The 26,313-nt window shown below is 43.5% G+C and overlaps 1 protein-coding gene across 1 annotated transcript in view; it reads left to right on the forward strand.

The window, feature by feature from the left end:
* LOC118362454 (ryanodine receptor 3-like) overlaps nt 1-26,313 on the forward strand; it is a 154,464-nt gene that overhangs the window by 31,511 nt on the left and 96,640 nt on the right. The window contains exons 2-3 of the mRNA XM_052486186.1: nt 13,473-13,592; nt 24,343-24,447. Coding sequence (XP_052342146.1) covers nt 13,473-13,592; nt 24,343-24,447 — 225 coding nt within the window. The remainder of the gene's footprint in view (nt 1-13,472; nt 13,593-24,342; nt 24,448-26,313) is intronic.

Here is a 26,313-nt window from a genome sequence, read left to right on the forward strand (position 1 = left end):
TGGAGTAGCCACTATTAACCACGAAAAATGAGTGAGGTAGGTGAAAACATTGGCAGTGATAGCCATGGAGAAGGAGCAGCTTCCAACGAAGAAATTATTGATAAAAAGGGTTAAACTGTTTCAGTAATTTGGAAGTGGTTTGGCTTTTTGAAGTCAGACAAAGAGCAGAGCTATGTTCGGTGGAAATTGTGCTGTAGACAGGTGACTACGAAGTCTGGTAATACAACAAACCTTTTTCAACATCTGAAGCAAAATCACTCTTTGGAACATGCAGGAAGTTTGAGTTTGCCACACGGTATTGATAAATGCCTGTCAAGCACCAGCCAATCTAGGGATTTTGGCTCGAAGCAGTCAACACTGACAGCGTTTATGCCATACAAGTAAACATCGAAAAGACAAAGACATCACAGACGCTATTATGCATTGCATTGCTAAGGACATGCTACCAATTAGCACAGTCGAAATGAAAGGTTTCAAGAGGCTTATCAATTTAATTGACCCTGGCCGCAAACATGGAACAATGTTCCTTCAAGTATAATTTGGTGTAGCTCACATAATTTACATTTTTTAAAAACCTTTATTTAACTAGGCAAGTCAGTTAAGAACTTCTTATTTACAATGACAGCCTATCAGGGACAGTGGGTTAACTGCCTTGTTCAGGGGTAGAACGACAGATTCTTACCTTGTCAGCTCGGGGATTCAATCTAGCAACCTTTCGGTTATTGGCCCAACGCTCTAATCACTAATCATTTGTTCAGGCATTCTTGAGTTTGAAGCATATGTGCTCCTTTTAAACATTATTTGATTAATATCATGATATTTATCATTATCAAATAAAAAAATATATAGATATTGTGATAATTTATTTGCCATATCGCCCAGCCCTTCCTTGTGGGCACTATGGTGTTGAACATTGAGCTGTAGTCAATAAAAAGCATTTTCACATAGGTGTTCCTTTTGTCCAGGTGTGAAAGGGCAGAGTGGAGTGCGATTGAAATTCCATCAACTGTGGATCTGTTGGGGCGGTATGCGAATTGGAGTGAGTCTAGGGTTTCCGGGATGATGGTGTTGACGTCAGCCATGACTAGCCTTTCAAAGCACTTCATGGCTACCGACTTGAGTGCCACGGGGCAGTAGTCATTTAGGCAGGTTACCTTCGCTTTCTTGGGCACAGGGACTATGGTGGTCTGCCTGAAACATGTAGGTATTGCAGACTCGGTCAAGGAGAGGTTGAAAATGTCACTGAAGACACTTGCCAGTTGGTCCGCGCATGCTCTGAGTACATATCCTGGTAATCCGTTTGGCCTTGCAACCTTGTGAATGTTGACCTGTTTAAAGGTCTTGCTCACATTGGCTATGGAGAGCGTGATCACACAGTCGTCCGGAACAGCTGGTGCAGTGTTGCTCTGAGTACATGTCGGGGGCAGGTAGCCTAGTGATTAGAGTGTTGGCCTAGTAACTGAAAGGTTGCATGTTCAAATTGACAACGTACAAAAATATGTCTTTCTGCCCCTGAACAAGGCAGTTAACCCACTGTTCCTAGGCTGTCATTGAAAATAAGAATTTGTTCTTAACTGACTTGCCTAGTTAAATAAATAAACAATTGTCCTGGTAATCTGTTTGGCCTTGTGAATGTTGACCTGTTTAAAGGTCTTGCTCACATTGACTATGGCGAGAGATCACACAGTTGTCTGGAACAGCTGGTGCTCTCATGCATGCTTCAGTGTTACTTGCCTTGAAGTGAGCATAAAAGGAATTCAGCCCGTCTGGTAGGCTCGCGTCACTGGGCAGCTCACGGCTGGGTTTCCCTTTGTAGTCCGTAATAGTTTGCAAGCCCTGCCACATCCAACAAGCTTCAGTTGGTGTAGTAGGATTCAATCTTAATCCTGTTTTGAGGCCTTGTCTGTTTAATGGTTCGTCTGAGGGCATAGCGGTATTTTTTACAAAGCCTCCTGATTAGTGTCCTGCTCCTTGAAGCGGCAGGTCTTGCCTTTAGATTTAGATGTAGCCTGTAATCAATGGCTTCTGGTTGGAATATGTACGTACGGTCACTGTGGGGAAGATGTTGTCGATCCACTTATTGATGAAGCCGTGGACTGAGGTGGAATACTCCTCAATGCCATTGGATGAATCCTGGAACATTTTCCAATCTGTGCTAGCAAAACAGTCCGGTAGCATAGCATTTGCGTCATCTGACCACATCCGTATTGAGTGAGTCACTGGTACTTCCTGCTTTAGTTTTTGCTTGTAAACAGGAATCATGAGGATAGAATTATGACCAGAAATAGAGGGTGAGAGAGAGCTTTGTAAGTGTCTCTGTGTGTGAAGTAAAGGTGGTCTGGAGTTTCTTTTCTCCTCTGGTTGCATGTGACATGCTGTTAGAAATGAGGTAAAACGGATTAAAGAATGCCTGCATTAAAGTCCCTGGCCACTAGGAGCTCCACTTCTGGATTAACATTTTCTTGTTTGCTTATCATCTTATACAGCTTGATGAGTGAGGTCTTAGTGCCAGCGTCGGTTTGTGGTGGTAAATAGATGGCTACGAAAAATATATATGAAAACTCTCTTGGTACCTCGAGATGACCTTAATATTAGACATTGAGCACCAGCTGTTATTGACAAATAGACACACTCCCCACCCCTCGTCCTACCAGACGTAGTTCTGTCCTGCCGATGCACAGAAAACCCAGCTAACTGTATATTATCTGTGCCGTAGTTCAGCCACAACTTGGTGAAACATACAATATTACAGTTTTTAATGTCCAGTTGGTTGGATAGTCTCGATCGGAGCTTATCCAGTTTATTTTCCAGTGATTGCTCGTTGACTAATAGAACGGATGGTAGAGGCTGGTAACCCACTCACCGACAAATTCTCACAAGGCACCCTGATCTCTGCCCCCTGTATTTCCTTCTTTTCTTCATGCGAATGACGGGGATTTGGGCCTTGTCTGGGAGCAACATTATATCATTTGCCTCTGACTCATTAAAGAAAACTCTTTGTCCAGTTTGAGGTGAGTAATCACTGTTCTAATGTCCAGAAGCTCTTTTCGGTCATAAGAGACGGAAGCATCAACATTATATACAAAATAAGTTACAAGTAATGCGAAGAAATTGGTTAGGAGCCCATAAAATGATAGCCATTCCCATTGACCCATCCAATCCAGTGTGGAAAACATTACCTGAGGATTAACATCTCAGTCCTCAAACCTTCCACTCTATAGCCTTGCGTGTCAGGCTTCTTGGTACAATTTTTTAAATTTTATTTCACCTTTATTTAACCAGGTAGGCAAGTTGAGAACAAGTTCTCATTTACAATTGCGACCTGGCAAATGCAAATGTGAGATTATCTGGCAATGTGAGAGTACCTGTGATCTGAGCTTGGAGAAGGTGATTTGGAAAGGTGTCACCAGTTTATCATTTTAAGCCCCAGTCTGTCACCTCAAACTGTGCAGTGTCAGTGTTCACAGAACAGGGAGAAAGTGATTTAGTCTGCAGCACATTCAGGGAGATTTGTGATGTGCCTCACTGTTACTGTGCAGAAATCTCACGTTGTTACAGTGCGTGGGGCTAAAGTGATTATAGCACATCCAGAATGAGTTGAGCTATCATTCATGTACAGTAGTAGTAGTAGTTGGGTTTTTAGCTCTGCTCAATGTCAAACTGCTTATCCAGGGATTTGACATTATTTAACGTGTCATGATGCACTCTATTCCCCCTAGGATCTCCCAGGGGAGATGTTCCACCCAAAAGGCCTGATTTAGAGAGGGGCACTGTCAGGTCAAAGCCAATTATGTCAAGGACAAAGCGTCCTCTAAAGCTGTGCTATTCATAGAAAGTGATACCAGTCATGATGGTACTGGTAGATAGTGATGATTCATGACTTGTCTAGTAGAGTGCTGTAATTAGGGATGACCTTATACTGTACATCTGCAAGTTAAATCAGCCAGTGTAAATTTACTCGTTCTAAGCTGACTCTCAGCCTCCCAGCTGTAGAGTAGAGGCACCTATCTCACAGCCAGGCTCACATCAATTGAGATCCATTCATGAATGATGGATGGTGGTTAGGCTTGCAGCGGGCTGCCCTACCTGCTCCCTCCCTCCCCTCCCTTACCTCCTCTGTGTTGGCCAGGTGAGACGGGAGGTGAGTGTGTGGGCCTTGCCTAGCGTGTGTATGATACATAATTCTGCCCTGAGACAGGAGTGAGAGATGAGGTAGACGGAGAGGAGAGATGGGGGGAGTGTGTGCCCAGACGTGGAGGCCAGACAGAGCCCGGGCCAGCCTGGGCTGTGAGAGGAGAGGAGAGTGAACCGATCTGATTAACGAGATCCTCTTGCCGTGCTGCTGGCACTCAGACAGACCTGACGGCACAATATGAGAGACAAATCAATAGTGGCCTCGTATGGCCCAAATCACAACTCCCCCTCCTCATAGAGAGTGATTGCTTGTGCAGTGGTGTCTGTCCACTGTGTTGATATGCCATGCTGGTTATTCATGTCGATTAAATTCATAAAAGGGGAAAACAATGTTTTAAATTGGTCCTGCATGTTTGTATGATATGATTCTGATTTCTGGTAGTGGTTTCCACCATAGTGCAGTGGTTTACAGTGTAGTACAGTGGTTTACATCAAAGTGCAGTGGTTTACAGTGTAGTACAGTGGTTTCCACCATAGTGCAGTGGTTTCCACCATAGTGCAGTGGTTTCCAGTGTAGTACAGTGGTTTACATCAAAGTGCAGTGGTTTACAGTGTAGTACAGTGGTTTCCACCATAGTGCAGTGGTTTCCACCATAGTACAGTGGTTTCCACCATAGTGCAGTGGTTTACACCATAGTGCAGTGATTTCCACCATAGTGCAGTGCATACACCATAGTGCAGTGGTTTACAGGCTAGTACAGTGGTTTCCACCATAGTGCAGTGCATACACCATAGTGCAGTGCATACACCATAGTGCAGTGGTTTAGACCATAGTGCAGTGCATACACCATAGTGCAGTGGTTTCCACCATAGTGCAGTGCATACACCATAGTGCAGTGGTTTCCACCATAGTGCAGTGCATACACCATAGTGCAGTGGTTTAGACCATAGTGCAGTGCATACACCATAGTGCAGTGGTTTCCACCATAGTGCAGTGCATACACCATAGTGCAGTGGTTTCCACCATAGTGCAGTGCATACACCATAGTGCAGTGGTTTCCACCATAGTGCAGTGCATACACCATAGTGCAGTGGTTTCCACCATAGTGCAGTGCATACACCATAGTGCAGTGGTTTCCACCATAGTGCAGGGATTTCCACCATAGTGCAGTGGTTTCCACCATAGTGCAGTGTTATTGTAAGTTGCAGCAGCATCTACCTCAGCATTCACTATTCTATCAGATGTGTTCTACTTTGTATGCTGTAGTTGAATTGCCATCATACATTTCCAAAACTAATAGACAGTTAGTGTCCTCAAGGCTGGAATATGTCATGAACTTTAAAATTAAAATCAAAATGCCTTAGTAGTAGTAGTGCTATAACGGGCATGGATGGAGAATTTCCTCACGGGCAACATCTGAAGCACACGTGTGCATAGAGGACTTGAAATAATGTCTGAAGTAGCGTGTTTTTTAAGAGCTCAGGGCCTTTCACATCGGACTTCAGACACACAGCGACACAGGGCTGAATGCTGTTACTACACCACTCTGCTCTGGAGTGCTACAGCTGCTGCTCTTTCCTCTCCTCTCCTCTCTTTGCAGAATCCCTTCCTTCAGATGAAATATTGTAGAAGCACAATCTCTCAGTTAGCAGCAACATCAGCACATTCTGCCTGTCTGCTACATTGGGAAAAGAACATTAGAAATGTCAGTATTTACGCTGCCAGTGAGTGCTGTAAATGCAATCACAAGGTTTTCAGAACGAGGGCATTTTCTAATATTTATTTTCAGATAGTGGGCTCCCTCAGTAAGCAGTATACTGTAGGTAAATAACACTGTACAGTCTGTGAACACTGAGCAGTGATATGGTTACGGCTGCTGCAATATTACTGTAGTAAAACATGTAAATGCTCACAGCTTTAATAAATCACATCCATTAAACATTGATGTTATTTATTTCTTGCGGGATTCCCATTTATTAATGTGTATGGAACTACAACATAGTGTAAAACAGGCGTGAATAATCGTCCTGTTAATTATTCATTAACTGCTTAGTGATTCTCTAACAGAGACATTCATTAACCACATGCTGAAGGGTGTTTATATGCTCTTATACTTATGTTAATTATATTGTATAACATTCATACAATGAAAATTCTGGTTGGAAACATTAGTCAGAAACAACCAGAAAGTGAATAAAAAGATATTGATATACAGATATACCAAATATACTATATAATGGCAGTTTCCAGTGTATAGCTGTAATAACTACTGTATATTGATGACCAGAATGTGGTGAAAAGACAATTAACTGTTATCAGTATTTACACTGTCTCTTACATGGTCTATGACTTAAACCAAATCCTCCATATCTAATAAACCCTTACAGAAAAACCACATGATTTCACCTATGGAAAATCACGATTTCACCTGAAATTTCACATGAATACATGTTTTCGGAACATGTTTTCATGTGTAGTTTCATGTTATTTCATGTTGCTTCACATGTTATCACATACGATCACATGACAGCATGTGTTTTTGGAACACTTCACATGTGATTAAATGTGAAATTAATTCATTTTTGCCATAAGGGAGGCATCATCAGATGATATCTTCAGCAAAGTGCATGCCAAGTGCCTGTTGTCTCATGAGGTAGGCCTAATCTAACCCAAAGCAATGAACAGCTGCTGTTCTCTTTCATGATGCTCCTCAGCATACATTTAGCTAGATCACTATGAACTCTCCAATCAATGACTTCAGCCTCATTTATACTGGTGACTTCAGAAAGTAGAGCCCTTTCCTTTTTCCACATTTTGTTACGTTACAGCCTTATTGTTAAATGGATCAATAAAACATGGTCCTCATCAATCTACACACAATACTCCATAATGACAAAGTGAATAGATGTTTTTAGAAATGTTTGCAAATATATTGAAAATAAAGAAATAGAAATATCTCATTCACACCCCTGTCAATACTTTGTAGAAGCACCTTTGGCAGCATTAACAGCTGTGAGTCTTTCTGTTTGTCTCTCAAGCAACTTCAGTGTAGATGTGGTCTTGTGTTTTAGGTTATTGTCCTACTGATAGTCAAATTCATCTCCCGGTGTCTAGTGAAACGGTTGAAAGTTTAAACCAGGTTTTCCTCTAGGATTTTTCCTGTGCTTAGCTCCATTCTGTTTATTTTTTTTTATCCTGAAAAACTTCCCAGCTCTTAACGATTACAAGCATACCTATAACATGATGCAGCCAGTGGCGATTGTAGTATGTAAAACTTGGTGAGGCAAACTCAACCATTTTTTTTAGATGCATGCCAGCAAAGCCACTACACGACACAACACTAAACAATGAATTGCACCATAACGATGACAAACGGTGCGATTTCCTCTCAGCACCACCAATACACCTGGCGGAGCCTCATCTGGCAGCAAAGCAGTTCATTCAGTCTCATTTACTGCCCTTTTAAAGACCATAACTGATATGGCTGACTTCCGTAAAAAAATATGGTTTCTACTGAGTCTTTGTAGATTTGTGTAACTTATTAAGATCCACATTCTTCTTCAATGATAATGAATATCGACATGAGTTTTACTTTTGAACCGTACACAAACATTATTACATGTATGTTCAGTAAATGCATAATGTTTGTTCTTATATCATTAACACTTAGCTCTAAGTATAAGCAAATGCAAACAAGCTGCAATAAGGTAGGCCTATTTGTTCAGCACTTTCAAAATAAACACAGACAGAAATTTAGATAGATGTTCGTTCAGATAAATTCTTTACTTTACTTTTCTTTAAGTCAACGTACACACAGAGAGAGAGGGAGGGAGAGAGAGATGTGGTTAGCCTACCATTTGTATTTTATTAGTCCTATGTGGTCTTAAAGGAAGGAAAATACAATCACGAGGATCCACTTTTATAGACAATGTACCGAAGCACAGACAACACATTGTGCAAACAAAACAACCCTCGCAATATCAACTGGAATTACATGGGTCTATTAGCCTAATAAACATTTCTTACATTTTTATTTTAATTGGAAGAGATTGTAACTGGCAAACATGGTTACAGACCGCAAAACACCAGTCTCAACGTCAACAGTGAAGAGGTGACTCCGGGATGCTGGCCTTCTAGGCAGAGTTCCTCTGTGTTCTGGCAGCTTCATTAAATAGTACCCGCAAAACACCAGTCTCAATGTCAACAGTAAAGAGGCGACTCCGGGATGCTGGGCTTCTAGGCAGAGTTCCTCTATCCAGTGTGTGTTCTTTTGGCCATCTTAATCTTTTCTTTTTATTGGCCATTCTGAGATATGGATTTTTCTTTGCAACTCTGCCTAGAAGGCCAGCATCCTGGAGTCGCCTCTTCACTGTTGATGTTGAGACTGGTGTTTTGTGGGTACTATTTAATGAAGTTGCCATTTGAGGACTTGTATGTTTCTCAAACCAGACACTCTAATGTACTTGTCCTCTTGCTCAGTTGTGCACCGGGCCTCCCACACCTCTTTCTATTCTGGTTAGAGACAGTTTGCTCTGTTATGTGAAGGGAGTAGTACACAGCGCTGTACAAGATCTTCAGTTTCTTGGCAATTTCTCACATGGAATAGCCTTCATTTCTGACTGACGATTTTCAGAAGAAAGGTCTTTGTTTCTGGCCTTTTTGAGCCTGTAATCGAACCCACAAAAGCTGATGCTCCAGATACTCAACTAGTCTAAAGAAGGCCAGTTTTATTGCTTCTTTAATCTGAACAACAGTTTTCAGCTGTGCTAACATAATTGCAAAAGGGTTTTCTAATGATCAATTATGATGATGATCAATTAAAAGTATACATTTGGATTAGCTAACACAACGTGCCATTGGAACACAGGAGTGATGGTTGCTGATAATGGGCCTCTGTACACCTATGTAGGTATTCCATTAAATATCAGCCGTTTCCAGCTTCAATAGTCATTTACAATATTAACCATGTCTACACTGTATTTCCGATCAATTTGATGTTATTTTAATGGACAATAACAAGGACATTTCAATAACAAGGACATTTCTAAGTGACCCCAAACTTTTTAACGGTAGTGTATATAAGCAATATAACAATTCGGATGTAGAAACTATTGCATAAGGGAACAATGAGTGGATAAGTGGCAAGCCGTAATTTCCATGTAGACATTGAGCAAGCTAAGACGGACCTAGTCGATATGCCTTTTTGTTCAGCACTTTTGAAATGGACAGCGACATAATTCAGAACATGGGCTGTTCTTACAGTATTCTCCCATTACACCAAATCAGAACCGTAGGATAAATAATGGGAGCATATAAGCAGACAATGAAAGCTCTTACAATATTCAACTATGGCATTTCTCTAAAATAGGCTATAGGCTACATGTGTACCACCAAGTCAGAACAGTTGGCTAAGTTCCGAGGGGGAGAAGGACCAAATTCTTAGAGCGAGACACATGGGCTACTAACAGCTTACTACACAACATACACTTAGTATTACTTTCTTAGCTATAGTATACATATCCTGGCATATTACATCATTTATGCAGCAGCATACAATAAATATTTTTGGACTCTTGTGGGCCTTCTTGTGGGCAAACTTTGTATTCAAACTTTGTCATTAAAGTCTAGCATTCTCTGGATAAAGTCATGCTGGAATGACTGCATGGCCAATGTATTCAACTTTTTCTGGCCCATGGTGTTGCGTGTGAATGTTTATCCTTTTAAGCTAGGAAAAGAGACTCTTTCTGACAGATGTTTTAAATCCTTAAACCCAAACCCGGATAGCAGGCAAGGGAAGCAAAACTGTGATTACTTTGCAATGCTTGCAATGATTCCTTCCAAACCACTCATTGTTGAATTAGTGATTTCCGACATTCTGTATAATGTTTATGTCAAATGGCCAATGAGCACCGCTACATTTTATCTATAATTTCTCTTCATATGACAAGGATTCGAAAGGATTTGCCTGTAGATTGTCGACTTGATTCATGAAGATACTGCTTGTCTAGCTAGCTAGCTAAGATTTTGTAAGTACAGTATGATGTTGATCAGTCCAATCAAAGCTACTGTAGATACACTGCTCCAAAAAAATAAAGGGAACACTTAAACAACAAAATGTAACTCCAAGTCAATCACACTTCTGTGAAATCAAACTGTCCACTCAGGAAGCAACACTGATTGACAATACATTTCACATGCTGTTGTGCAAATGGAATAGACAACAGGTGGAAATTATAGGCAATTAGCAAGACACCCCCAATAAAGGAGTGGTTCTGCAGGTGGTGACCACAGACCACTTCTCAGTTCCTATGCTTCCTGGCTGATGTTTTCGTCACTTTTGAACGCTGGCGGTGCTTTCACTCTAGTGGTAGCATGAGACGGAGTCTACAACTCACACAAGTGGCTCAGGTAGTGCAGCTCATCCAGGATGGCACATCAATGCGAGCTGTGGCAAGAAGGTTTGCTGTGTCTGTCAGTGTAGTGTCCTGAGCATGGAGGGGCTACCAGGAGACAGGCCAGTACATCAGGAGACGTGGAGGAGGCCGTAGGAGGGCAACAACCCAGCAGCAGGACCGCTACCTCTGCCTTTGTGCAAGGAGGAGCAGGAGGAGCACTGCCAGAGCCCTGCAAAATGACCTCCAGCAGGCCACAAATGTGCATGTGTCTGCTCAAACGGTCAGAAACAGATTCCATGAGGGTGGTATGAGGGCCCGACGTCCACAGGTGGGGGTTGTGCTTACAGCCCAACACCGTGCAGGACGTTTGGCATTTGCCAGAGAACACCAAGATCGGCAAATTCGCCACTGGCGCCCTGTGCTCTTCACAGATGAAAGCAGGTTCACACTGAGCACGTGACAGACGTGACAGTCTGGAAACGCCGTGGAGAACGTTCTGCTGCCTGCAACATCCTCCAGCATGACCGGTTTGGGTCAGTGGGTGTGGGGTGTGCGGTGGGTGTGGGTGTGCGGTGGGTCAGTCATGGTGTGGGGTGGCATTTCTTTGGGGGGCCGCACAGCCCTTCATGTGCTCGCCAGAGGTAGCCTGACTGCCATTAGGTACAGAGATGAGATCCTCAGACCCCTTGTGAGACCATATGCTGGTGCGGTTAGGCTCTGGATTCCTCCTAATGCAAGACAATGCTAGACCTCATGTGGCTGGAGTCTGGGAGGAGATCCCTCAGGAGACCATCCGCCACCTCATCGGGAGCATGCCCAGGCGTTGTAGGGAGGTCATACAGGCACATGGAGGCCACACACACTACTGAGCCTCATTTTGACTTGTTTTAAGGACATTTCATCAAAGTTGGATCAGCCTTTAGTGTGGTTGTCCACTTTAATATGAGTGTGACTCCAAATCCAGACCTCCATGTGTTGATAAATTTGATTTCCATTGATAATTTTTGTGTGATTTTGTTGTCAGCACATTCAACTATGTAAAGAAAAAAGTATTTAATAAGAATATATCATTCATTCAGATCTAGGATGTGTTATTTTAGTGTTCCCTTTATTTTTTTGAGCAGTGTATAACGTGATTTGACGTCATTTTTTAGCCAATGACCTTGAGCCTTCTTGAATGGGCACTTCTAATGTAAATCTATGGCAGCACCCAAGGGGGCTTGAACTGCCTAGTTCTCCCTGTAGATTCTGCGGTGACGTAGTGTCTCCATGAGAAACCGAACACTTAGTCAATCACGGCACAACTTAATGCCAGGAAAACATGCAGAGTGGTACTCAGTAATGTGTTGTATTGGATTTGCCCCAAACTTAACACTTTCTATTCAAGACAAATTGTATATTGCTTTGCCACATTTTTAGCAGTATTACTTTAGTGCATGTTTTGGAATATTTGTATTCTGTACAGGCTTCCTTCTTTTCACTCTGTCAATTAGGTTAGTATTGTAGAGTAACTACAATGTTGTTGATCCATCCTCAGTATTCTCCTATCACAGCCATTCAACTCTGTAACTGTTTTAAAGTCACCATTGGCTCATGGTGAAATCCTTGAGCAGTTTCTTTCCTGTCCGGAAACTGAGTTAGGAAGGACGCCTGTATCTTTGTAGTGACTGGGGTTCTTGACATACCATCCAAAGTGTAATTAATAACTTCACCATGCTCAAAGGGATATTCCATGTCTGTTTTCATTTGTTTTTACCCATCTACCAATAGGTGCCCTTCTTTCTGAGGCATTGGTAAGCCTCCCGGGTCTTTGTGGTTGAATCTGTGTTTGAAATTCACTTCTCGACTGACAGAACTTACAGATAATTATAATTGTATAACACTATTTATAACACTATTATTGCGCACAGATTGAGTTCATGCAACTTATTATGTGACTTGTGAAGACACATTCTACTCCTAAATAAAAAATAAAGAACTTAATTCCACTTTGACATTATGTGTTATTGTGTGTAGGCCACTGTCCAAAAATCTAAATTCAATCAATTTTAAATTCAGGCTGTAACAACAAAATATGGAAAAAGTCAAGAGGTGTGAATGGTTTCTGAAAGTATTGTAAATAGCGTGAATAGCCTAAAGGATGTTTGGCAGATTTAAAGGGATCCTCAGTGGATAATTTGTGTTCGTTCATTACCTTAGCAGGAGACTGCCCAATCAACAGCCCGAAACAGTGAACCCAAATAGAGAAATGTATTAGTCATCAATATTAACTCCTCAAAGCAGTAGTTAATATTGCATTGTCTTTTTCTTTAGCATTTGTGTCAACCTATTCTCCGGTTCTGCGTGGTGTGTCAAGACGTAAAATACTAGAAATCTCACCCCACCATTTTTCCTTTATATTTTTAAGGTACCTATTTTGCTGCTGGAAAATATGGTCCTTGAGAAAAGATTGTGAAGCCTGAATCTTAAACCAGCAGCACATTCAATGTAATGCTCTGCAATTATGTCAAATTATTCTGCAATGATGTAAATCATGACTTTTTTCTACCCACCCAGTGTCTGGGTAGATGAATCCCCTGTTTCCAGAACACACTCTTAGAAAAAAGGGTTACAAAAGTGTTCTGTAGCGGTCCCTATAGAAGATCCATTTTTGGTTCCAGGTGGAACCGTTTTTGGTTCCATATAGAATAACTATTTTAGGTTCAATGTAGAACCATCTGTGGAAAGGGTTCTACCTGGAACCAAAAGGGGTTCTTCAAAGGGTTCTCCTATGAGGACTTCCGAAGAAGCCTTTTAGGTTCTAGATTTTGTTCTAATAGTGTGGAGTCACAGTGAATAATCTCCCCCTGTTAAAAGGTGGTTGATGGGCTACTGCTCCTGAGGGTAGTTTTTTTTGTTGTCTACCTCCTCTCACTCTGAAAACCTCAATTTTGTCTTGACAGGATGATGAAGTGGTGCTCCAGTGTGTCGCCTGCATCCACAAGGAGAATCGCAAGTTCTGCCTGACTGCAGAGGGGCTCGGAAATCGACTGTGCTACCTGGAACCCACATCAGAGGCAAAGGTAGGCACATAGAAACGACTTACTGTGGAGAGGAGTAGGGTTGTCACGTTATTCGTTGTTTGTTTGTCTCAAACTAAAATCTTATGCAAGAAAACATGAGACAGAATTTCAGCGTGGCTCTAACGCTAAGATATAATAAAGTATTTCCTACCGGAACTAACATCTTGAATGTAGAATTATCACCCTTATCTTTTCAGTGCCTGATTCTCCTACCGTTCAGTGTAGATTATAATGTTGTGAGAAAGGGTGTATTTGAGTCAGAGATAAGCTCTTCCAAGGTGTTCTCCATAGAGCCCAGTGAGTGAGATGAGAGAATGCCAGGACATGTTAACCATATGTTCACTGAGTTCAGACGTCCATATACATGTAACTAGGGTCTTTACATAACCAGGGTCTTTAAGTAACCTGAATGTACACTTTTTATTTTATTTTAAAAAAAAATTAACCCCCTTTTTCTCCCCAATTTCGTGGTATCCAATTGTTAGTAGCTACTATATTGTCTCATCGCTACAACTCCCATACGGGCTCGGGAGAGACGAAGGTAGAAAGTCATGCGTCCTCCGGTACACAACCAGCCACACTGCTTCTTAACACAGAGCGCATCCAACCCGGAAGCCAGCTGCACCAATGTGTCGGAGGAAACACGGTGTCGCTGGTGCGCGATAAGACAAGGATATCCCTACCGGCCAAACCCTCCCTAACCCGGAAGACAGCTGCACCAATGTGTCGGAGGAAACACTGAGTCGCTGGTGCGCGTTAAGACAAGGATATCCCTACCGGCCAAACCCTCCCTAACCCGGAAGACAGCTGCACCAATGTGTCGGAGGAAACACTGAGTCGTTGGTGCGCGATAAGACAAGGATATCCCTACCGGCCAAACCCTCCCTAACCCGGAAGCCAGCTGCACCAATGTGTCGGAGGAAACACGGTGTCGCTGGTGCGCGATAAGACAAGGATATCCCTACCGGCCAAACCCTCCCTAACCCGGAAGACAGCTGCACCAATGTGTCGGAGGAAACACTGAGTCGCTGGTGCGCGTTAAGACAAGGATATCCCTACTGGCCAAACCCTCCCTAACCCGGATGCCAGCTGCACCAATGTGTCGGAGGAAACACTGAGTCGCTGGTGCGCGTTAAGACAAGGATATCCCTACTGGCCAAACCCTCCCTAACCCGGAAGCCAGCTGCACCAATGTGCTGGAGGAAACACGGTGTCGCTGGTGCGCGATAAGACAAGGATATCCCTACTGGCCAAACCCTCCCTAACCCGGAAGCCAGCTGCACCAATGTGCTGGAGGAAACACGGTGTCGCTGGTGCGCGATAAGACAAGGATATCCCTACTGGCCAAACCCTCCCTAACTCGGAAGCCAGCTGCACCAATGTGCTGGAGGAAACACGGTGTCGCTGGTGCGCGATAAGACAAGGATATCCCTACTGGCCAAACCCTCCCTAACCCGGAAGCCAGCTGCACCAATGTGCTGGAGGAAACACGGTGTCGCTGGTGCGCGATAAGACAAGGATATCCCTACTGGCCAAACCCTCCCTAACCCGGAAGCCAGCTGCACCAATGTGTCGGAGGAAACACGGTGTCGCTGGTGCGCGATAAGACAAGGATATCCCTACTGGCCAAACCCTCCCTAACCCGGAAGCCAGCTGCACCAATGTGTCGGAGGAAACACGGTGTCGCTGGTGCGCGATAAGACAAGGATATCCCTACTGGCCAAACCCTCCCTAACCCGGAAGCCAGCTGCACCAATGTGTCGGAGGAAACACGGTGTCGCTGGTGCGCGATAAGACAAGGATATCCCTACCGGCCAAACCCTCCCTAACCCGGAAGCCAGCTGCACCAATGTGTCGGAGGAAACACGGTGTCGCTGGTACGCGATAAGACAAGGATATCCCTACTGGCCAAACCCTCCCTAACCCGGAAGCCAGCTGCACCAATGTGTCGGAGGAAACACGGTGTCGCTGGTGCGCGATAAGACAAGTATATCCCTACTGGCCAAACCCTCCCTAACCCGGAAGCCAGCTGCACCAATGTGTCGGAGGAAACACGGTGTCGCTGGTACGCGATAAGACAAGGATATCCCTACCGGCCAAACCCTCCCTAACCCGGAAGCCAGCTGCACCAATGTGTCGGAGGAAACACGGTGTCGCTGGTGCGCGATAAGACAAGGATATCCCTACTGGCCAAACCCTCCCTAACCCGGAAGCCAGCTGCACCAATGTGTCGGAGGAAACACGGTGTCGCTGGTGCGCGATAAGACAAGGATATCCCTACTGGCCAAACCCTCCCTAACCCGGAAGCCAGCTGCACCAATGTGTCGGAGGAAACACGGTGTCGCTGGTACGCGATAAGACAAGGATATCCCTACCGGCCAAACCCTCCCTAACCCGGAAGCCAGCTGCACCAATGTGTCGGAGGAAACACGGTGTCGCTGGTGCGCGATAAGACAAGGATATCCCTACTGGCCAAACCCTCCCTAACCCGGACGACGCTAGGCCAATTGTGCGTCGCCCCACGGACCTCCCGGTCGCGGCCGGTTACGACAGAGCCTGGGCGCGAACCCAGAGTCTCTGGAGGCACAGAGCACCACACGGGAGGCCCTGAATGTACACCTCATCGGGGTCTACACGCGTAATCAGGGTCTACACATGTAATCAAGGACTAAACACCAGGGTCTTCAAATAACCAGGGTCTACACAATGCTGAATGTCTCCAAAATTGTTATAAATTCACTGGGTTAAATGACGTGTCTCTCCCTTGCCCACTGCTTGCATGTACTGTGAGAGAGACACTCACGAGTGAGTGATTGCATGGAGTTTATACAGTACACGTTTATAAAAGAAGAGATTAGTCATAAATGGAACGGAAACAGATTATTTACTGTACCCCCTTATACCCAAAACAAGGTAAATAACATGGATTCACACACTCCTATTGGATATGCATTCACACACTCCTATTGGATATGCATTCACGCACTCCTATTGGATATGCATTCACCTGCCTATGACATCTTGATTTACTCAGTTTATCAAGAGATTTACCATTCAAATGAAAGATTATTACCAATATGTTGTTATGTAGTTAAATTGGTAAAAACAAAGTCAAATGAATTGTATGAGAAATGTTGTCATCAAAATGTTCAAATGTTATAATATTGAATATTGGCCATCCTGGACCCCAAAAATGTACTATCAGCATTGGCCCTAAAATAAATCAGATCTTGCTCTCTAGTAACCAGGGACACGCTGAGAGAAGCACAGAGGCAGCTTACTATACCACATTATCAGAAACAGGAACCAATCACAGTCACCTGATTATACATGATGCAACAATTATTATGTATTTTCTTTTGTGATTGTACGTCTCAGCAGGCCTCCAGTTTTATGATAATGCTCAATTTGGAAAAATTAGACCATGCGGTTTTTCTTGATTAGTTCATAAACAAACTGTGGTTGTTTGCTATAATTGCTCAATGTTGTAATACAGCCTGGTGCTTTGTCAGTGCTAATGCATTTGTGGTTTGTGCAACTACGTGCAAAATCACTGCAAGTTTTATAAGGATGGATTGAGCAAGGCTTAATTGTTTTAAAAACCAAATCAGCATTTGTCACATCAAAGGGTGTAGTTCTCTCCTGAATGACTTACAACGTGACAATTCTTACTATTTCAAAGCCGATTAGTTTAATTTGTCACGTTTTGCCTGCTTGTAGTTTTGGAATATACTTGGGGAAGAAGCACCATTGCTGTTCTATAGAACTAGTTCTATGAAAGCATAGCAATATTGCACTTTAAAACATTGCAGCTGTCCAAGTGACAATATTACACAGTAAAGCCAGTCGCCCTCATCAGCGCTTCCGAATTCCATTCCCTCTGTCACTGTAACCTGGCATGATTAGATTATTCAGCATTGATTGTTCTTTTAATCATAATCCATTTAAGGTAGACTTAGCTAAATGACGTTGCCACAAGCAGCACCGGAGATATTGAGACAAGCGAGATGCAACACTTCACTCTCACACAATCACACACGGTATCTGCGCATGTGCACGGGTTCACTTCACTCTATGTACAGCGTGGTAGCCATGGGACCAAAACAGTGGAGAAGTTGGGCCTTGCGCTTCAACGCTCTTAGTTGTTGCGGAAATTGATCTACTATGCTGTTTATTTTCTGCCTCTATGTCATATCACAGAGTCTATACCTTTAACATGGTCTCCGATTCATTTCAACGTGGCCGGGAAGCCAGTTACGTAGACGCTGAGATAGAGACACAGACACAGAGAACATAAGAGAGTGAGAGAGTGTGGAGTGATAGTGATTTATGTTTGCACTGCTTAGCTACAGTTTTCCCCTTTCTTCACCCCCACCCCACAGCACTCACCTAGGGATGGAAGGAGAGGCAATGGGAGGGTCTGGATGCTTTCATCCCAGATGGGATGGTAATTACACTAGACAGGTGTAATGGATGCTCTTCCTGTCTGCCACTTGTTCTTTATTGCTTGGTGTTTGTATGAAATGCCGTCATCCCCCAGGGACAGGACCAGAGACGGGGAGGGGGAAAAAACGACTCAACTAACTACAGTACCACTACTCTTTAATAAAAAAAGGGTTCCAAAAGGGTTCCTTTAACATCCTAAGAACCATTTTTGGATGGAACGGTTGTTTGATGATTCTTTGGAAGGCAAGAAGGGTTCTACATAGAACCATATACTATTTTCCAGAATGCTCTAATGCAGGGAGAATTTGGGGAAATGGTTTGTTTTACTGTAATATCTGTGTTTTTGCATGTATATTGATCGGTTGATTCTTTTTAATCTACACAAAGATAAATAACATACCATTTCTTTATTTTGTATTTATTTAACCCTTATTTAACTAGGCAAGTCATTTAAGAACACATCCTTATTTACAATGACGGCCTAGGAAAAGTGGGTTTAACTAATCCAATCTGTTAGTAATTGCTTTTATTGCACTCTTTACTGAGATGGTTGTTCCCAATTTAGATGATTGAGTTCGTCTCCCTATTCAATCTTCCCTACCCTGACAGTCATTCTGAATTCAGGTTGAGGGTGATTAACAATTCCACTTGTTGGATATCCTAACTCTGGCTGGATTCCACTAGGAATTACACGTCACTTTGCAAGCCTGCATAATGTGACGTGCAGGCCTGATGTGGCCTGTAAACCAGGAGATTCATAACACCACAGTGTTAGGATGTGCGGTGCATTCGGAAAGTATTCATACCCGTTGGCTTTTTACACATTTTGTTACATTACAGCCTTATTCTAAAATGGATCAAATATATATTTTTCTCATCTACACCCAAAACATTTCTGCAGCATTGAAGGTCCCCAAGAACACAGTGGCCTCCATCATTCTTAAATGGAAGAAGTTTGGAACCACCACAAAATAAACTATTTAATCCACTTTAGAATAAGGCTGTAGCGTAACAAAATGTGGGAAATGTCAAGGGGTCTGAATACTTTCCGAATGCACTGTAACTAGGCCCTCAAAGAAAGGCCTTATGATATACGTAATGTATTGTCATAAATAATCAAATGTTAAAGGCTAGTAAGGTTGGTAGAACCGTTCATAGAGGGTTTTTAGGCAGAACCCTTCATAGAGGGTTCTACTGTATGTATAATCATACAGAGGGGGTTCTTTGAAGAACCCTCTGCAAAGGGTTCTACCCAGCACCAAAAAGGGTTCCCCTATGGGGACAAACCCAAGAATCCTGTATGGTTCTACGTAGCACCTTTTTTTCTACGAGTGTACAATCACAATCTAAGCAGAATGAGAGGATTGGTTTTGATGTTCCCTCCCTTGTGATCAGTCAGATCGACATGTGGAGCGTAGGGACAGTGTAGGGACACAGTATACAAAATGTATACAGTGCATTCAGACTTTTTCCATATTTTGTTACGTTACAGCCTTATTCTAAAATTGATCAAACTGTTTTTTCCCCTCATCAAATACCCCAAAAAGCTGGTTGCCTTACTCTTGTACGTTGAATCAACATATTTTTTCTTTTTATTTACAGTGCATGGAGACATACACAAGGCAACAAGGATGTTGATTTAAATGGTGCATGTTTAAATGTGACATCAATCAGCCAATGAATTAGCAGTTGATGTTTATTCATGGTTAGCTGCTCCCCCGCCAGCTCTCTCGTGGTAGGATCACCAGAGAGCTGAAGCCCCCATCATAGAATCAACAATGTACAGCTATTGTAAAGTGAATGTTTAACTAATGAAATGGCCAATTAACTGTTAAATAAGATGAAGATGATGATATAGCCAACTACTTCTAGGTTTCTAAACTAATGCACAGTATGTACTCTGTCATTAGGGTGAACATGAAGGAGCTAAATTGAGAGGTCATCTCTTGGGGTAATCAAAGTGAAAGTGGCATGTAACCTTTTGGATCTCCTCCACAGAGAAGATGGGATATGTGATCCATTGGTCTAGCTGCTCCCCTCCCACAGCATGAGCCATAAACCAAAGAGCAGTGTGTAGGCAAGCAGCCCTAAATATATCTTCATGATATGCCCTCTCAGATTGAGGACACACAGACCTACGCCCCCAGCGCCTCAACACAGATTCCTCCGTGCTTCCCTCTATTGTGTTTCCCCAACAGCATGCCAGGAAAGAGTGGAACGGGGGAGAAAATCAAATCTAGTCAAAGAATAGAACTGGTACAGAGTCCTCTCATAGGGTGCGGATCAAATGGACTTCGGGCTTTTACAGTGTCTGTGCTGCTGTGGCTGTAACCCCTGGTTGTGTGTGGATGGGTGCATGTGTGAGCATAGCATATGTGTGTGTTTTGACTAAAAACAGTGATGACAATTCTCAAAATGCCCTTAGTAATGGCAGGTCATTCAGGTCATTATGTCTGAGTACGTTACTTTAAGCCACTTTGACATCATTTTGACATCTCCGAAGCTGATGCCTGAGGCTGTCCTAAGAGAGACACTGGGCTTCCGATGTTGGCATGTGTCACTACAAATCACATCATGTCTGTTTGACTGGTGTAACTCCACTGTCCTGCCACTGTTGCTCCAGCTCTCTGGATCTATACTCCACCATGATTTAAATGTGCATATTTAAAATGTCTCGAGAATGGATAGCTGCGTCGATACTGCTTTAGATTATTTCACATATTAACTTAGTTTTACCTGAGTGTAGAAAGCAGGTAGGCTCACAGCTGAGTAGAACTAGGTCGGCTGAAGTTCCAATTTAAAGTTAGATTAACCTGTAACAAGGTGAACCAGTTTAGCCAAGTTTTACATGTTGCTACTTAAAGGAGGATAGTGTGTGTGTTTGCTGTGCATCATTTATCTTGTAGTGTTGCAGGTCCCTAAGTATCTCCCTCTCTGCCTCATTCTGTCAGACTGCTGCCCTGTCCTGTATGAAGAAGGGATGAGTGCTCCACTCTCTCTGTTACTTTGTCTCTCTCGGTCTGTCTCTCTCGGTCTGTCTCTCTCGGTCTGTCTCTCTATGTTACTTTCTCTCTCGGTCTGTCTCTCTATGTTACTTTCTCTCTCGGTCTGTCTCTCTCAGTCTGTCTCTCTCAGTCTGTCTCTCTCAGTCTGTCTTTCTCAGTCTGTCTCTCTCAGTCTGTCTTTCTCAGTCTGTCTCTCTCGGTCTGTCTCTCTCGGTCTGTCTCTCTTGGTCTGTCTATCTCTCTCGGTCTGTCTCTCTCCGTTACTTTGTCTCTCAGTCTGTCTCTCTCGGTCTGTCTCTCTTGGACTGTCTCTCTCAGTCTGTCTCTCTCAGTCTGTCTCTCTCAGTCTGTCTCTCTCAGTCTGTCTCTCTTTGACTGTCTCTCTCTGTTACTTTGTCTCTCAGTCTGTCTCTCTCAGTCTGTCTTTCTCAGTCTGTCTCTCTCGGTCTGTCTCTCTCGGTCTGTCTCTCTCGGTCTGTCTATCTCTCTCGGTCTGTCTCTCTCCGTTACTTTGTCTCTCGGTCTGTCTCTCTCGGTCTGTCTCTCTCGGTCTGTCTCTCTCGGTCTGTCTCTCTCGGTCTGTCTCTCTGTCTGTCTCTCTCAGTCTGTCTCTTTGTCTCTCTCTGTCTCTCTCGGTCTGTCTCTCTCGGTCTGTCTCTCTCGGTCTGTCTCTCTCAGTCTGTCTCTCTTGGACTGTCTCTCTCTGTTACTTTGTCTCTCAGTCTGTCTCTCTCAGTCTGTCTCTCTCAGTCTGTCTCTCTCGGTCTGTCTCTCTCGGTCTGTCTCTCTCTGTTACTTTGTCTCTCAGTCTGTCTCTCTCAGTCTGTCTCTCTCGGTCTGTCTCTCTCAGTCTGTCTCTCTCGGTCTGTCTCTCTCGTCTGTCTGTCTCTCTCTTGGACTGTCTCTCTCTCTGTTACTTTGTCTCTCAGTCTGTCTCTCTCAGTCTGTCTCTTCTGTCTGTCTGTCTCTCTCGGTCTGTCTCTCTCGGTCTGTCTCTGTTACTTTGTCTCTCAGTCTGTCTCTCTCAGTCTGTCTCTCTCGGTCTGTCTCTCTCAGTCTGTCTCTCTCAGTCTGTCTCTCTCGGTCTGTCTCTCTCAGTCTGTCTCTCTTGGTCTGTCTCTCTCTGTTACTTTGTCTCTGTCTGTCTCTCTCAGTCTGTCTCTCTGTCTGTCTCTCTCGGTCTGTCTCTCTCAGTCTGTCTCTCTCGGTCTGTCTCTCTCAGTCTGTCTCTCTCGGTCTGTCTATCTCTCTCGGTCTGTCTCTCTCTCAGTCTGTCTCTCTCTGTTACTTTGTCTCTCTGTCTGTCTCTCTCTCGGTCTGTCTCTCTCGGTCTGTCTCTCTCAGTCTGTCTCTCTTGGTCTGTCTCTCTCTGTTACTCAGTCTGTCTCTCTCAGTCTGTCTCTCTCGGTCTGTCTCTCTCGGTCTGTCTCTCTCGGTCTGTCTCTCGGTCTGTCTCTCTCCGTTACTCTGTCTCTCTCTGTCTCTCTCGGTCTGTCGGACTGTCTCTCTCTGTTACTTTGTCTCTCAGTCAGTCTGTCTCTCTCAGTCTGTCTCTCTCAGTCTGTCTCTCTCAGTCTGTCTCTCTTGGACTGTCTCTCTCTGTTACTTTGTCTCTCAGTCTGTCTCTCAGTCTGTCTTTCTCAGTCTGTCTTTCTCAGTCTGTCTCTCTCAGTCTGTCTCTCTCGGTCTGTCTCTCTCGGTCTCTCTCAGTCTGTCTCTCTTGGACTGTCTCTCTCTGTTACTTTGTCTCTCAGTCTGTCTCTCTCAGTCTGTCTCTCTCGGTCTGTCTCTCTCGGTCTGTTTCTCTCTCTCGGTCTGTCTCTCTCGGTCTGTCTCTCTCGGTCTGTCTCTCTCGGTCTGTCTCTCTCAGTCTGTCTCTCTCAGTGTCTTTGTCTCTCAGTCTGTCTCTCTCAGTCTGTCTCTCTCGGTCTGTCTCTCTCGGTCTGTCTCTCTCGGTCTGTCTCTCTCTGTTACTTTGTCTCTCAGTCTGTCTCTCTCAGTCTGTCTCTCTCGGTCTGTCTCTCTCAGTCTGTCTCTCTCGGTCTGTCTCTCTCTGGTCTGTCTCTCTTTGACTGTCTCTCTCTGTTACTTTGTCTCTCAGTCTGTCTCTCTCAGTCTGTCTTTCTCAGTCTGTCTCTCTCGGTCTGTCTCTCTCGGTCTGTCTCTCTCGGTCTGTCTCTCTCTGTTACTTTGTCTCTCAGTCTGTCTCTCTCAGTCTGTCTATCTCTCTCTTGGACTGTCTCTCTCTGTTACTTTGTCTCTCAGTCTGTCTCTCTCAGTCTGTCTCTCTCGGTCTGTCTCTCTCGGTCTGTCTCTCTCAGTCTGTCTCTCTCGGTCTGTCTCTCTCGGTCTGTCTCTCTCGGTCTGTCTCTCTCAGTCTGTCTCTCTCAGTCTGTCTCTCGGTCCGTCTCTCTCGGTCTGTCTGTTACTTTGTCTCTCTCTGTCTGTCTATCTCTCTCGGTCTGTCTCTCTCGGTCTGTCTGTCTCTCTCTTGAACTGTCTCTCTCTGTTACTTTGTCTCTCAGTCTGTCTATCTCTCTCGGTCTGTCTCTCTCGGTCTGTCTCTCTCGGTCTGTCTCTCTGTTACTTTGTCTCTCAGTCTGTCTCTCTCAGTCTGTCTATCTCTCTCGGTCTGTCTCTCTCAGTCTGTCTCTCTCGGTCTGTCTCTCTCAGTCTGTCTCTCTCGGTCTGTCTATCTCTCTCGGTCTGTCTCTCTCAGTCTGTCTCTCTCAGTCTGTCTCTCTCGGTCTGTCTGTCTCTCTGATATATAATTCTGAATTTGGCCCTCCAGTCAGTTGATATGCTTTCAAAGTTGCATCTTGTAGAGCAGGTGGACTGACTTACGCAGGCATTCAGAACTATTTTGGGAGACACAATATAGATAAATGACTGTAGGCTTTTCCTTATCAAATAAGATTGATTGAATGTTTTCAAAGACATCTGTGTTATTGCGTTTCTCTCACTCTGCAGTGCTGAGGGAATGTGGAACAGGCATCTAATATGGTTTTCAAGTATAATCAATCTCTGGCGTTTGTAATTGATGGTTGTTATGATTATTAGTCATGAGTGTAATGGACAAAAAATGCTTAGTAAAGAACAACACACTCAGTCACAATCTGTGACTAACCAATCTGAGGACCAGGCATCTGTAGTGACCAATCAAAAGCCTTTTCTGGGTTTCCATTTAATCGAAATTTTATATTGAGCCTTTTTAACATGGTTTGAAATCCTCACTTGTAACTAGCAATTGCTGCTGCATACAACCCTAAACCCAATCTCCCATCCTCTGTCTCTTCCAGTATGTCCCTCCAGACCTGTGCATCTGTAACTTTGTGCTGGAGCATTCTCTCTCTGTGCGAGCCCTGCAGGAGATGCTGGCTAAGACGGGCCAGAACAGTGAGGGGGTGAGTACTGTCCTTCTACCGCAGCATCCATACACACACTCCACACGTCCATACACACTCCCACCCCAGGACAGACGGCAGAGAGAAGGTATCATCACGTCACAGAGAGCCCTCTGAGAATCTACTGAACATCCCCGTTTCACATATTCCATTTAATTGATTAAGACTAAAATGTTGTGAAATTGTTTCTTATAATGATGCAAGCACCACCTGTTTATGTTCATTAATGGGATTAATGAGAGGAATTGGCCTATTACAGTGGCCTGGGGACCTGGTTGCTGGGAGGTTGAGCCCTCCATGAATAGTAATGTGAATGAAAGTCATCAGACGGAAAGCGCTGCCCTCTTATTGCAGCTTTACTGAAGTGGTTCTGCCCTGTGCTGCTCGGTTGTCCATTTGATTAACAATGAGGCTGAAAGGACAAATTCTCAATGCTATAATTTTCACTATAGAGCAGAATTGCACTGTAACTACTTTTGGTGTACTGTAAAACACACACAGAGAACCAAACAAGTTCAAATGACAGAGCCACAGTGTAGAATATACAGCACACACGTTACCGAGGCAATGGAGGCAATCTCATTGAATGGACCTTCATATAGCTTTTGCATAGCAGTTTAATCTGTGTGTATAGCTGGTCTATTGGTAGTCAAAGCAGGTCTCGTCACCACCTCCCTATCTCCTCTGAACAGCCAGTTACACTGGGTATCATAAGTATACACCCCCCTGGATTTTCCCACATTTTGTTGCTTTACAAAGTGGGATTGAAATAGATTTAATTGTCATTGATCCGCACAACATGGTTCTACACGTTTTTACGAATGAATACAAATGAAATGTAGTTGTTGCATAAGTATTCACCCCCTTTGTTTAGGCAACCCTAAATTAGTTCAGGAATAAAATATTGCTTAACAAATCAGATAATAATTTACATGGACTCACTGTGTGAAATAATATGGATTGACATGATTTTTTTATTGACTACCCCATTCCTCTGTCTCCCACACATACAACATCTGTGGAGTACTGCATTTCAAGCATCGATTTTTTATTTAACCTTTATTTTGACAAAGAAGACATATTGAGACCTAGGTCTGTTTTCCAAATGTGCCTGTGATGTATGGCAAGATTCAACTACAAAGACCAGGGAGCTTTCAGAAAGCCTCAAAGAAGGGCAGTGATTGGTAGATGGGTGACAATAGCAAATCAGACATCGACTCTCTTTAAGCATGGTCAAGTTAATAATCATGCTGTGGATGATGTATTAAACCACCCAGATACATCAAAAGTGGTCCTTCTGAACTGAGCTGCAGAACAGGAAGGAAACTGCTCAGAGATGTCACCATGGAGACAATGGTGATTTTAAAACAGCTACGGAGTTCAATGGCTGTGATGGGAGAAAACTGAGGATGGATCAACAGTAACCTAAATGACAGAATGGAAAGGAAGAAATGTTCCAAAACATGCATCCTGTATGCAAATCAAAATCAAATCAAATGTTATTTGTCACATACACATGTTTAGTAGACGTTACTGCAGGTGTAGCGAAATGCTTGTGTTTCAACAGTGCAGTAATATCTAACAAGTAATATCTAACAATACACGCAATCTAAAGTAAAGGAATGGATTTAAGAATATATCAATATTTGGACGAGCAATGTCAGAGCGGCATAGACTAATATACAGTAGAATATGACAGAATACACTATATCACTATATACATATGAGATGAGTAATGCAAAATATGTCAAAAAGTATTAAATGGATTAGTGTTTCAATTATTAAAGTGGCCAGTGTTTTCAAGTCTATGTATACAGGGCAGCAGCCTCTAATGTGCTAGTGATGGCTATTTAACAGTCTCATGGA

The sequence above is a fragment of the Oncorhynchus keta genome, chromosome 29 (assembly GCF_023373465.1).
Source record: "Oncorhynchus keta strain PuntledgeMale-10-30-2019 chromosome 29, Oket_V2, whole genome shotgun sequence".
NCBI classification, from domain to species: Eukaryota; Metazoa; Chordata; class Actinopteri; order Salmoniformes; family Salmonidae; genus Oncorhynchus; species Oncorhynchus keta.